This window comes from Anguilla rostrata, chromosome 4 (assembly GCF_018555375.3).
Source record: "Anguilla rostrata isolate EN2019 chromosome 4, ASM1855537v3, whole genome shotgun sequence".
Lineage (NCBI taxonomy): Eukaryota > Metazoa > Chordata > Actinopteri > Anguilliformes > Anguillidae > Anguilla > Anguilla rostrata.
In genome coordinates this window covers 64,545,040-64,559,007 of record NC_057936.1, presented here as the reverse complement: position 1 = coordinate 64,559,007, position 13,968 = coordinate 64,545,040, and the positions used below count along the sequence as shown (strand labels likewise).

Here is a 13,968-nt window from a genome sequence, read left to right as displayed (position 1 = left end):
CCGAGGATGCTTCCCCGTGCTTCCCCGTGCTTCCCCGTGCTTCCCTGCGCTTCCCCGTGCTTCCCCGTGCTTCCCCGTGCTTCTCCTCGTCTGCTGTCCGTCAGGGCCGGCTGCTGCTGGCACACATTGGTCCACTCGGTCATTCAGGGCCACAGCCGTGGACGGGCCGCGTTACTGTCTCGTGGTTACCCCATGTTTGGCGCTGCCAAAGTCCTGCCACCGGTTCCCCATGGGTTTGCAGAAGAGCTGCTCACGGTTAAGCTGGTGCTTTTTCTCATCAGGACTTTGCATATTCTGCTTACAGCCGGCCAATCACATCCAGTTATGAGTGTTAGCTCTTTCTGAAATGACTTGAAAGTTTCAGGCAAGTCTTTAAAAAAAAAAAAAAAAAAAAAAGAGGTCAAATTATAACAGCAGACAAGGAGAGCAACTTGCCGACAGAGATTTTTTTAAAAAAAGAATTAAAAGGAAAATCATTTTACATGGAGAATGGAAAAGGAGTTTTGAGTGGCCTGTTAATCTGATCGTCATTGATGAAGTGTTGTGAGTCGTGTAAGTTTGTTGACAGTGAATTTGTTTTTCTTTCCTATCTGGTACAACACAGATCATGTCTAAATTTCCCCCTTCTACCCTGCAAACCACTGAAGCAGCATGCGCCAAATTACTGTTTATTCTGGGAATTTGAGTTATTTTTGGTCAGTGCACCAACACCCCCACCCCCCCCACCCCACCCCATTTTTTATGTTATATTAATATTTAACATCATTTTCAGTTGTGGTTCCAGATAGGTTTTTCTGTACAGAAAGCAGTATTAAGAAATAGGGGTGTACGTCTAACATTTGGGGTGTATCTTCATATTTACCCTAGCACTATGAAGTAAATTTTACTTTGTAGTGTCAGTAGTCATCACCCTTTTCGATTACATTCATAACTCAATCGAGTCGGATACAATGTAAACCAAAGTACAAGCAGTCGGTATGATTGTAACAAAGGGGTGGAATAGTAAATTAAAACTCCCTGTCATGTGCATATGGAGGTTTTTTTATTCTGCACATGCTAATGCTAATCAAGGAAACACATTTCCAATGGTGACGTGAGACCATTATCAGATCATGAAGCATGGGTTATTATTTGTGAAGAAAGACTGTGTGTCTGAACATCGATGCGCAAGCAGCTTCGTAACTTAACATGGAACGGGCTGTAGTGATGTCAAAAATTTGTTTGTTTCTTAACACCCAGGAGTTTTTTTTTTTTTTTTTTTTCCAAAGAAAATAGCCTACTACACAGCACAATCTGGTGTGTGCTCTTTCATCGATCACTTGGAGCATCCAAATTAGCTGAAGGCATTTAGCATTAAACACTGAGCTAACATGAAAAGTCAAACGTGTTAACGGGTACACTTATTTAACAAATATTAAACCCCGTGTAGGTTGCCTACGGTCTCCCCGAAGGGATTTCAGTACCCTCTAGTGTCCCTAATCTTCAAATCTGGTGCCCCACTTCATGACCTCCTTGGGTACCACCAGCCCCCTGGTTTTCTCCTTCAGATGGCATTCTGTAAACATAACATAACAGTAGAAAGCATGATGTTTGTTATAGAAACTATGGAGGTGGCATCATTTCAGCGGCTGTTACACTTATAAAGATGGGAACATAATGTTTTTATTCATTGTTATTATTTTTTGGTCACCTTGCAAACAATTCTCGCTAAAATTGACTCAGTATACATACCACCTTTCCAGGACAGGTGAATGCTTAAATGATTTGGGTTTTTTATAAAAAACAATGCCTTATATCCGAAAATTACTTCATATTTTTATTTACCTCACTCAAAAACAGTTAAAAAAAAAAAATTCCACAAAGGTTGTCAAATTGGGAGTGTACAAACATGAAATGACTTCTGTAGCAGCAGTATACAAAAGGTTATTCACCGTGGTACATGTATAATGCGTCACATTTAGTCTATACCGACTCTAGCCTACCTAAAACATTATTTTAACATTTAATCACCAAGACGAGCCTGGGATTCTGGATTTAGGATTTGGGATGTAGTGATGTTGCATATACACAATGGTCTGGGATCGGTCTGACGCTGTTGTTCAATGCAATCAGGCAAATGCACGCACGATCCTCCTTTACGTCGCTCTGCTCAGTGAAAGCAATGTACTGCAATGTAGGCTATTCTGGCGATTTGAAACGTCAAAGAGAAAAATATATATATATACCCTATATTTCTCTTCAGTAAGAAAAATGTTTAAACACGAATGATGAAGTGGCACAGCTTTACCTAACAGTATGATTAAGTAGCGTCTCTGAGGATGCGCCGCAGAAGTAAAAAACCGTCTGGAAAGCGACAGCGAGAAGCCGGCCGCGGCGTGGCACGCATCTGCGTCATCCCTGGAATGAACGGTTAAACGTGCCTTCTAGGCGAGGGGCGTGGTGCGCGGAACCTGTTAAGAAACAGCGAGAGGCAGCGAATGTGCAGCACAGCGCGAATATCAATATCTGGAGTCTGGTGGCGAGCGTGGTCTGGATACGAGATTGCCGTTCTCCTGTCGGCTGACAGGTATGAGAATCACAGCTGCCACGCCCGTCCCGCGTTCGCGCAGGTGTGGCGAAAGTCTGCCGCGAAAGACGACGCTGGAGACAGACAGTTAAACATGCAGTCTGCCGATTGGTTTGGGATCTGTTATGACTAATTGTGGAAAAGAAATGCTGAGTCAAAATGACCAAGATATAAAAAAAAATTGACACGAAGATGTAACTGTTTAGCCATAGCCTATATATTTATTCTGAAACAAGTGAAACCAAACCACCTTGAGTCATTTAAAATTTCAATCTTGAGAGCGAACGATAACAGGTTATTCATTTTCACAATAATTTCTGCAAATTCGTTTTTTGTAGAATATGTCCTGGTAGTTTCAATCCTTAGAAATAATCATTTTTTATCTGGAATTTTAGCTTCAAGGGCAAACATGTCTATAAAATTTCAAACTTTTAATAAACATCTGACAACACAATGTGAGTAAATATGAACATCATTTTGTTTGCTAAGTATCTTTAACACCCAATTAAATATCATAAAAAGTGTGTGTGTGTGTGTGTGTGTGTGTTTGGGGGGTGGGGGGGGGGGGTGTTTTTCAATTGTTTCTTTTGAAATTCATTCATAAGCATTCATCAAGATGATCGCTCTCGATATGCACAGGTTCAAAGAGTGAAATTTGTTCCTAACCTTTGCTAAAAACACAAAAACAAAAGGAAACCTTACCCCCTAAGTTGTTTTTCTCTTTCATGAAACCAGAAGTGCTAAAATTAGAATCCTGATCGCCCACGAATTTCATTCAGAAGAAGGTAGGTTCAAAGGAATTCTCTTCTCTGAAGAAAAACTGTATCAAAATATAATTCAGGGATTTTTTTTTTTCCACATTTGGTAGTTCGTGTAATCTAGTGCACTAGTTTGCAAAAAAAACAGATCCTTTTGCAGAATTGGATGTAAACAGGCAAATAATGATCAGTTTATTTGAAAATCCTCCACCTGCGCGGTGAAACCTCTTCATTTTTTATTTTTTTAGGAGCGCCGTCGAACGGGGAACTCAAAAAAACGTGTGTGCGTTAGGTCGGCCACAGGGCATCTCTGCAGCGGCGTGGTGGCAGGCTGAGTTTATTTTTGGGAAGCCGAGGGGCGACGTGTTAAATCCTGCTGCGTTTCCTCAGCACGGGCGTAGGTTTCATGTCAAACTCAGGGGAGGTGGGACGCGCTGCTGGGCCACCTCGACTCGCCTCGACTATCCGAAAATATTAGGTGGGTGGCACGTGTCCCGGTCTCTCCCCCCAAAAAACCTATGCGTATGGCCCTGAGCCTGTCCCCCCCTGCTCCGGACTGCCACCTCGTCCCAGGAACCTCACCTCCGGACGCTTCATTACAACCAGTCCCGGACTGGTGAGGTAACACTGGTGATTCTATGTGAACCCATGCCCTGGGTCAGCCAGAGGGGGGCGGGCTCCTATTGAGTCTGACTCCTCCTCCGGTTTACCCCCTGTAGGCCTTATCACTGCTGCCCCTGGCACACTCTATAGGGGTTTAGACCAGGGCATGCCATGAATAGTATTGTGACAAACATGCTGAAAGATTTGCCTTAAAATTAAAATTTGATTGATTTACTGATTGGTTGATCGATTGGTTGATTGATCAATCGGTGATTGGTTTTTTGTTTCCCCCCTCCCACAGTTGACCTAGTAAGCATGACAGCCATTTAATGTGATGATATATCTGCCTGAAAAATACAGTGAGTCTCAGTATGCAGTACCTCTTGCTATAAGCATTTCCCAAGCAATGCACGGCAGCCATTTTGCACCAGAATGCTCACCACAAAATCTCACGCTTGCCATAAAACACATTTGCCTTATCGTGTTACTGTGAAGTGATCTAAAGATGCAGATTTTTCGGACCGTATCATCTGTTTAGTTGTATCTGGGTCCTGCACAAGATTCAGCTGATATGCTTCGGACTGTAAAATGTTGAAAGCATACGACAGGCTCTCAGAAGCCTTAGTCAAGCAGGGAGCACAACCAAAAAACTATGTGTCATCTGCTAAAAAAAAAGAAACCCTTTAGGTTAGGAATTTATTACAATATTGCTCCATCTTATTATGCCACTACTACTATTGATATTGTTACACTGAATAATATAAACCTAATTTCTCCTCTGAAGTCCCTCAGCATTAATTGAACATCACTTCCTGTGATGTTCAATTATCCTATGATAATGACAAGAACATCCTATGGGATAGCCAGCATGGTTTTTGCAAGGGAAGGTCATGCCTGAAAAACCTTTTGCTACCTAGTGTTATGTCTATAACAAGGCTTATGATATTATATACTTAAATTTCCAAAAAGCATTTGACGAAAGTGGCAAATGAAAGACTGGAAGCCGGTAGGAATTGCAGGCGGTATCGGTGCTGGGACCACTGATCGTCCTCATTTATACAAATGACCTTGACAGGGACATTGAAAGTACATAAGTTACATTTGTGGGTGATACAAAACTGGGAGTCCCAGCTAACAGTTTGGAATCTACTAAAGTAACTCAATAAGATTTAAACAAAATCCAGATGAAATTACATTTAATATAGCTAAATGCAAAGTTCTATGTGTGGGAAACAAAAAGATAAGGCAGAATGACTTAATTGGAGGAACAAAATTGGAATGTGTTCAATTTGAAAAAGACTTAGGGGTAATGGTTGATCAACACATGTTCTAGGGACTGTATTGTAGCAGTAAAAAGGCCAACAGGATGCTGGGCTATATAGCCAAAAGCATTGAATATAAATCCAAGGAAGTTATACTTATACTTATTGTGTTTAATGCAATGTTGTTGATATCTGTCTATGTTTGATGTCACTGACACCGTTGTATTGAGCTTCCCACCATGCTGTACTGAAAGCAAATACCACCGACCTCGGTCGTGTGGTCATTAAAAGTGATTGATTGATTGATTGATTGATTGATTGATTGATTGATTGATTATCTTAGACAACACATCTGTTAGACCACACTTTGAGTATTGTGTGTCGGTCATGTAGTAGAGGCTGAAACCCAGGCTGTGGGTTTTCGAGACCAGGCTTGATGCGGCTTTAGATACTATCAGGAGGCTGCCCCGTCACTGCAATGTCCTCTGCCAATGCAGCGGGGCAAAGACAAGCATTTCTTTACCACGAGGTTCCCTTTTTTTTTTAAACACAGATCAAGATTACCAGTCCAAGTGTGCTCAGGTTTGGTTCCATTTGGGATCATATTTCCCCATCAAACTGCGCCAGTAGCCAGTGCTCTCCCAACACCCAATGATATGTTTTATAAAAACAAAAATGGGTAAATATTTTGTAGACACAATCTGTGTCTATTTCAGTTATTTCTTTCTCACAACAAGTACCCGGACACTGATGGACAGATATTTTAAAAATACCATGTTATATCTTCACTCGTCAGAATGCTGCGTTTTAATTTTCAGTCAGCTCGTTGTACTGTAAGTTGTAACCCATTATTTTCAGTAACTGTGAAGTACTGTTGTTCCCAGAAGGCTAGTGAGTGTCTGAAGGAACAGATGTGAAATCACTTCCATGATTTCACTCGGAGCCTAAAATAGTGCAACTTGTTTGCTCACAATTCCATTTAAGTGTAAACAAAAAAAAACTGAAAGAACTTCAAGGCATGAAAACCGCTGCTATTTTTTTTACACCTTTTGTATTTTTGTATTTGGATGATCGGAACACCGAAAAAGGGGTAAGTACATATTTGTGTTTTCTACCGAGGATGTTTTTCATTTTGGTTTTTAACACGGAAACGGCGCAATAACAGCGGAGAGAAACGAGGAAACCGAGCCGCGTCTGTGTTCTGCGGACGCAGAATGACGGCGCGCCGCTCGTTCCGTTGCCCAGTGGAACGCGTGTTTACTTCCTGACTGCTGCTTCGGTGACAGTCTGTTTGCCACGGCATCCCCCTGCTACCCCAGTCACGCCGCGTCTCCTCGGTCGCGCAGCGCGGGCTTTTTTCCCCTTTTAACCATCGCCATCCTGTCTCTGAACACAGTTTCCTGTGCTGTCAGAAGACACGCAACCCCACCGACATCGCCTGTTAACACAGGCCAGCATGCGCCATCATCTCATGGTAGCCCAGCCCTGCACACAACGGTATCTGATATTGAAACAATCCTACACACCTTCATCATCGTATCTAATTAACACAACCCACACACACCAACGTCATCACCACTAATTAACACAACCCTACACAGCAACGTCATCATCACTAATCAACAGAACACTACACACTAGAATCTTCATCAAATCCTAACCCTACACACCATTTCATTCCAACTGAATACAGCCATGCACCTTATCTTTGTTTTGCATTAAACACAACCGCACACTCCAGCATCTTTGTCTCAGATTTTTAAAATCCCGTTGTCGACGTTCTGATATTGGCACAACTCTCCAATACAAAAATACACACAATAATCGTCATCTCTTTTAAATAAACACTGGCAAGCCCACTATAATGAAGCAGTTGATTATCTTAGTGACTCTTTCACTTTATCACGCCATCTTCATACAATATCAAAATCCTACTTTGTATATTCTTTAATGGGGCTATTATTAATCTACATATATATATATATATACACACACACACACACAAATATAGGATTGTAGAATTGTGTTTTGTTATGTGTATAAATAAGGATGAAAACCTAGAGCATGAATGCAAGTTGACATTCAGTTACCTGGGGAACCATAAGCATTATTTATATGCATAGTTTTTTTTTTCTTCCTCTTCTTCTTCTTGTGGGTTGACTTCCTGTGCATCTGTGACATGCTTCCTGTTTCAAATCTTCAGATGGCATTTGCTCCCCCCCCCCCCACTGTGTGTCAGAAGAGGCCGTTCTGTCAAAGTGATTAATCTCTACGTCAGTTTCTCTACTCATGTGTGTTTGTGTGTGTGTGTGTGTGTAGGGGGGGGGGGGGGTGTAGTGTACTTACTAGCATGTGTATTAAAGGTCAGACTATATGCCAAAATGAGGACTCTATGGAACAGGTTAATGTTACACGTGACCTTTTATTTGTGGGCTTCCCAGTCAGACAAAACCAGACAGAACCATTATATGTCGCAAACTGTGGTCCTACCTGCACACGCACACACATGCACACTCACATACAAGCACGCACATACACACACACATGCACAAACATACGCACACACATGCGTACATAGGCGCACTCACACACGCACACACACACATACATACAAATACACACTCACACACACACACACACTCACACACACACGCCCGGCACACGCACAAACATATGCACACACAGACTCGCACACAAACACACAGTCTCCGATAAAACGATAAAGGGAAAAAATGATTTGCCAAGAGCAAGTCAAATCTGATAGGTCTGTATTTCTGTGGTATTCTACAGCTTGACCTTCAGATGTGATTTTGGCAGGCAAATCACACTTCCTCTGATTTCTTCAACAGTTAACACATTGAGTGCAAAATTTGAAAAAAGCCACTCAGTCTGCTTTTATAAAATTAGAGACCCATTTATATGCCAACAACTGTGGTTTCAGTGCTGCGGCATATCTCTCCCTCTCTCTCTCTCCCTCGCTCACTCACTCACTCACTCTGTCTCCATGTATAGCAGCATAGAAAGCAATAGAAAGTACAAGAGCTGTAAACCTTAAAACTGGTGACATAGCAAACTGGTCATTGGGAACACTAAGGCGAAAGCTGCAATGATGTTTTCATGGAATCGAGTGCGCATCTTGCCGCTGCTCTACAAAGTGAAGTGTAGTGCCATTCTACTACTCTACGAGCCATGCCCACAGCCTCGCTGGCAGCCAAATATGTTACCACATGCCACAGCAAAAGAGACGCGATGCTTACAGAAATGTCCACTGTGGAAACAATTGCTTTTTCGTCATCAGTGTACTTACTCATGCATCTCTTCTTGTTCTCCAAATGATTTTTCAAATGATTTTTAGTATTATTATTATTATTATTATTATTATTATTATTTATAATAACAGATTTACTATGGGTGGTACAGTGGTGCAGTGTGTAGCACTGTCGCCTAGCAGAAAGAAGGAGTTAGCATTTTTCGCATGTTTTTCCTCCGGGTACTCCGGTTTCCTCCCACAGTCCAAAGACATGCAGGTGGGCCGGTTGGAAAACCGAACTGCTAACAGGTATGAGTGTGTGAGTGACCGTGGCCAGGATGAGCAGGTATAGATATCGGATGGATGGATTATTATTATTTTCATTTTTATTTTTACTAGTGGTGTTGCTCTTTTCATTATGTCAATTCAGTACGTCTAACAGTCTAGTATTAGAGAGAGAGAGAGTGAGAGAGAGAGAGAGAGAGCGAGAGAGAGAGAGAGAGAGGGAGAGAGCAGGTTTTTTCCCTCCCCCTCCCCTTGTAAAGCCGTTCCGTACCCTTCGCGTGCGGTGTTTTCATCCTGCTACCTGCTCCTTTCTCAGCAGCTCTGAAGCAGGACGGGGGAGGGGGGGGGGGTTCCTGACCCGTCCCAAATACACCAGCTACAGCTTTTATCTTTTATCAGAGCAATGCTAATAGTGGCCTTCACCCCAACCCCCCCCCCGCCCCCTCCCGGCCAATTCCACTGCCCAGTGACACACACGCACACATACATATACACGCAAGCATATGTACAAACACACACGTGTACCACACACACACACAAGAAATCATTTAAGCCTTTTTTGTAAAATTTATTCATTAAAAATACATGGTTCGTACGGTTACAAGTCATAGCTTTTTTCACACATATGTGTATCAGAAAAGAGGCTCTCGTGGTGTCAGTCATGGATCCTGATAGTAGACAAAAAAGAGGCAGATAATCTCAGGTTCAGTATTTACACAATTCCACAACAAAGGGCTGGCCCTGAGGGTCACACTCACACACACACACACGTAACACACACGGAGAAACAACTCAGACGCCCCTTTAACCTGAGGGTACTTCAGTGACTGGCTGCTGAGAAAGGAGTTCAACACAATGATTGGTGGCAGATTCGAGAGAGGGACAGAGTTTTTCTGGATCCTACAGTACACTTGAAACAGACGGAAGGAGAGAGAGATAGAGAGAGAGAGAGAGAGAGAGAGAGAGAGAGAGAGAGAGAGAGAGAGGAACTACATTTCCATTCACACTTGTCTGACAGTAGAATTTAGCAGATTGCTAGGGAAAGAGAGAGAGGAATGGCAGGAAGAGAGGAAGAGAGACAGACAGACAGACAGAGAGAGAGAGAGAGAGAGAGATGGCATCTCGTTCTCCGCGTTTTCCGCAGACAAGAGTGAGTTTGTGTTCGGCTTCTGTGAGGGTCCGAGCCCCCGTTGGTTCAGTCCAGGTATTTCCCCAGGTGTCGGAGACCTTTGCTTTAGTGGTGGGACGAGACTCCGCCCCCAAAACCCCCCTCAGCAATGTTCAGGCCTTGTCCCCGGAACCAGACCCGCCCCAGGGCTGGGGGTTAGGGTGACCTGCCCCAGGGGTGGCGAGGTTAGGGGCATCAGGCCCAGGGGTGGGGGGGTTAAGGTGAGCCATCCCTGGGGTGGGGAGGTGAGGAGCATCAGCCCCAGGGCTGGGGGGGCTAGGGTGACCTGCCCCAGGGGCGGCGAGGTTAGGGGCATCAGGCCCAGGGGTGGGGGGGTTAAGGTGAGCCATCCCTGGGGTGGGGAGGTGAGGAGCATCAGCCCCAGGGCTGGGGGGGCCAGGGTGACGGGCAGGCAGGTCACTCCTGGTGGATGATCCGCTGGTAGTCCTCCGTCGGGGGTAAGCTGTGCTCTGGAAAGTCGTAGCCCCGGAGGAAATGGCTGCTGGTTTGCTGGGTGAAGTAGAGGAGCTGTTTGGCGAACATGGGCTCCACCTGGAAAGCAGAAGGACAGATGGAATATTTTTTTCTAAAAACGCTTTAAAAAAAAAAAAAAAAAAAAGGGAATGGCTTGTTTTTTTTCATGGCAGAGAACTTGAGGTGCTTCAACAGCACAGTCAACGGTTCTCACAGTCATTGCGAGGGACGTTTGTTTCTAACGTGTCCCCATAGTAACAGTAATTCACTCAAAGTGTTTTGTTTTTTTTTGGGGGGGGGGGGGGGGGGCGAGGCATGCTTCTGCGAGGAGCCATGTGAGGACCTTACCTGGGCTGAGATCATCTTCCTTAGCCGCTGGGGGTTGGGGTACTCATCCCCAAAACACAGAACCACCTGGAACCTGGGCATGGGCCGTCCGTGGTGCACGTAACCCTGGAGCTCTGCAGAGAGAAGGGGAGGGGGGGGGGGGGGATTAATTTGGGCTTGCCACTCCAAGGCAGGTGGGTTCAAATCCCGTTTGGGGCACTGCCATTGTACCCTTGTGCGAGATGCTCAACCTGAATTATTATTTCAGTAAATATCCAGCTTACACAATGTAAACTGTGCTTTTCCTGATGTTCTGCAAAGCGTCGGTTTTCTGACAGTATTCTGTGAAAAGCGCTATATGCACTTAAAATTTTTTTTATTTGATTTTTTATTGGAAAAGAGCGTCAACTTAAACGCCTTGCATGTAAACGTAGGCCAGTGGGGCTTTCAGTGCGCTTCAGTGCCATAGATTTCACGAGAAAAATGACACCAAAGGTATTTCTGTATATGGTGATATCATGCAGCCAGATCAACTGGAAAGTCCTGAGCGCATATGCAAATAAAACTAATTAGCCATCAAACACGGCCCGAGCTGAAGATAGCTGGGGTTGAGGTGGCCTGGTGGGTGGGGGCTGTTGCCGGGAGACCTCATTGATAAGCCACTGGTCACATGACCAGGGCATTACTCACACACTGGCCCACTCTGGGAACGCTCTGGCCTCCCAGCTGTGTTCACCATCAGCAGGTTTGTGCTTCTGGGAACTACCGGAAAGCACCTCCATTATGGAGAAAGCCAGCATCTACGCGTGTGAGAAGGACTGCATGTCTACTGCCTATGTACAGGAAATGAGATATAGATACAGTTACGGCACACACAAAAAGAAAAGAGCAAGGGCTAAAACCACAGGGTTTAGAGTTTCCAGGGTTAAGCGAAAGTCAGAGCAGTCAGTGGGTTTACATAATGTTTGAAAAAGTCGATTTATTGTTTTAGTCCGACTAAAACCGGACTTTTAAAAATCATGTAAACATTGTAGTCCGGCTGAAGTCGATTTTTTCAGAGTCGGTCTAACATACCTAGATAATGCGGTTGGGGGTCGATTTACTATGGCATATATACGCTTCATTTGGCAAAAATGGCCTGGGCGTTCTGGGCATGTTCCGTAGGTTAGAGGTTCCGCTGCCACAGGTAATTAACCCGGAAGTCGAACAGCGAGCGTGCAGTCGAGAAGGTATCGTGGCAAAAAACTAAAGCGTACAGAACGTACAAAATGTACAGCGCTGTAAAGTTGCCCATTGTTTGTCTTTAATAGTCCAGGCACAGACAACATGGACAGACAAAACCAACAAAAGTCTGCCGTTTGATGAGGGCGCCGCTTGCTACTAGTGACGCAAAAGGTCTACCGGAAGAAAGTCTTCGTCAGACACACCTCGTCAATAAATCGATTCTTTCCGAGTCATGTATATTGGGACAACGACAATAGTCCAGTTAAATCTCATCTTTGGCCAAATATAGCTATTAATATAGATCGATTTCAACTGTGCACGTCAACGCACTGAATGTGTGGGACACATTAGTGTTTCTGCTACAGGAGGTAGACCTGTAACAAAGCGCTGGAGGCATCTTCCCCTGATAACACAGCTTTACAGTGGCGCAGTGAAAGGGTAGCACAGGAATATGGAAGCACAGGTTAATGGTATCACAGTTAGACAATAGCACAGGGAGATGACAATACAGGTGGTAGCACGGGTAGGTGGTTCCACAGGTAGGTACTAGTACAGGTAGCCCATAGCTCAGGTAGATAGCGGGGCAGATAGCCCATAGCTCAGGTAGGTGGTATAAAAGGTAGACCCCAGGTCAGGTAAATGGTAGTACAGGTAGGCCATAGCTCAGGTAGGTGGTATTACAGGTAGCCCATAGCTCAGGTATGTGGTATTACCGGTAGACCCCAGGTCAGGTAAATGGTAGTACAGGTAGACCATAGCTCAGGTAGATGGTAGTACAGGTATGCCCTAGCTCAGGTATATGGTATTACAGGTAGACCATAGTTCAGGTAGATGGTAGTACAGGTAGGCCCTAGCTCAGGTATAAAGCATGTGACTGCTCACCAGAGAGGAACTGCTGAGTGTCGAACAGCTTGCAGGTCTGCTCCTTCTCCAGCTTGTTGGGCTTGTCGGCGTAGGGGGCCAGCGGCCCCTCCCAGAAGATCCGACTCTGGCACAGCCGCTTGGCGTACAGCCCGTCCGGGGTCATCCACAGCATCACGCCCCGCTCCAGCGCGTTGGGCAGCTTCTCCACCCCTTTCCTGTGGGACTGCGGGTAAGGGAAGGGGAAGACCACGTGGTCCACGCTGCCGTAGGGCTTGTCCTCCGGGCAGGACGAGATCCGGCAGCCCTCCGGGCTGGTGGTGGTCACTTCCTTGACCAGCATCTCGTGGTAGAACAGGGAGACGTACAGGCGGCAGTCTGGAAAGGGGCGGAGTCGGAGTGGTTAGTCAGTCAGTGGTGCATTGTGGGTGATGTTGTTTTTCAAAGCGCAGTGCCGCACAGTCAAACTAAAGGTCCGGCTGTGATTAGTGCCCCTTAGAAGAGGTGCCATTCGCTACACCTGCGTCACCTATTTACCTGTGACAGGTGTAGCGCAGAACGGCTAAGACAATCTAGAAAGAAATAATTCTCAGAAATCTGTCCCTTCTAAAGGGAAACATCCAAAGAAAACTAAGGGAAATGTCCAAATATCAATGATTTAGACACACTAATAATTTTATGGCAACTCCCCAAACTGAGGCCTTATATTATATTTATGTCAAAACTCCAGGAGCGTTAAGAGGACTGATACATGGACTTCATAAAAGGGGCAAATACAGCCCGTCTTCCTCATTATAAAAATACCAGTCCACAAAACAAACTGTAACCACCGCCCAAAAAAATACTGCCATAATTACTGGTTTATAACCTGAGGATGATTTGAGATAAAAATGAACCTAAATTGAGGAAGTCATTGTACAAAGCGGCATTGTTGCCCTGGGTCAGATACAATAAACTAACTATGCGCACATGTACGTGTGTATGTGCGCGTGTGCGTGTGCGTGTGTATGTGCGCGTGTGTGTGTGTATGTGTGTGTGTGTGAGCGTGCGTGCGTGTGTGCGTGTGTATGTGTGTGTGTGTGTGTGTATGTGCGCGTGTGCGTGTTTGTGTGTGTGTGAGCGTGCGTGCATGTGTGCACGTTAGTGTATGTGCGCGTGTGTGTGTGTGCGCGTGTGTGTGTGTATGTGCG

General features: G+C 44.9%; 1 protein-coding gene across 1 annotated transcript in view; it reads right to left on the bottom strand.

Annotated features, from left to right (window-relative positions):
• Positions 1–9,271: 9,271 nt before the first annotated feature.
• The window catches only part of LOC135253979 (interferon regulatory factor 4-like), a 9,818-nt gene continuing 5,121 nt past the window's right edge, over positions 9,272–13,968 (bottom strand). The window contains exons 7-9 of the mRNA XM_064333887.1: positions 12,800–13,156; positions 10,715–10,827; positions 9,272–10,444 (exon numbers count right to left, since the gene is read on the bottom strand). Coding sequence (XP_064189957.1) covers positions 10,310–10,444; positions 10,715–10,827; positions 12,800–13,156 — 605 coding nt within the window. The 3' untranslated portion in view covers positions 9,272–10,309. The remainder of the gene's footprint in view (positions 10,445–10,714; positions 10,828–12,799; positions 13,157–13,968) is intronic.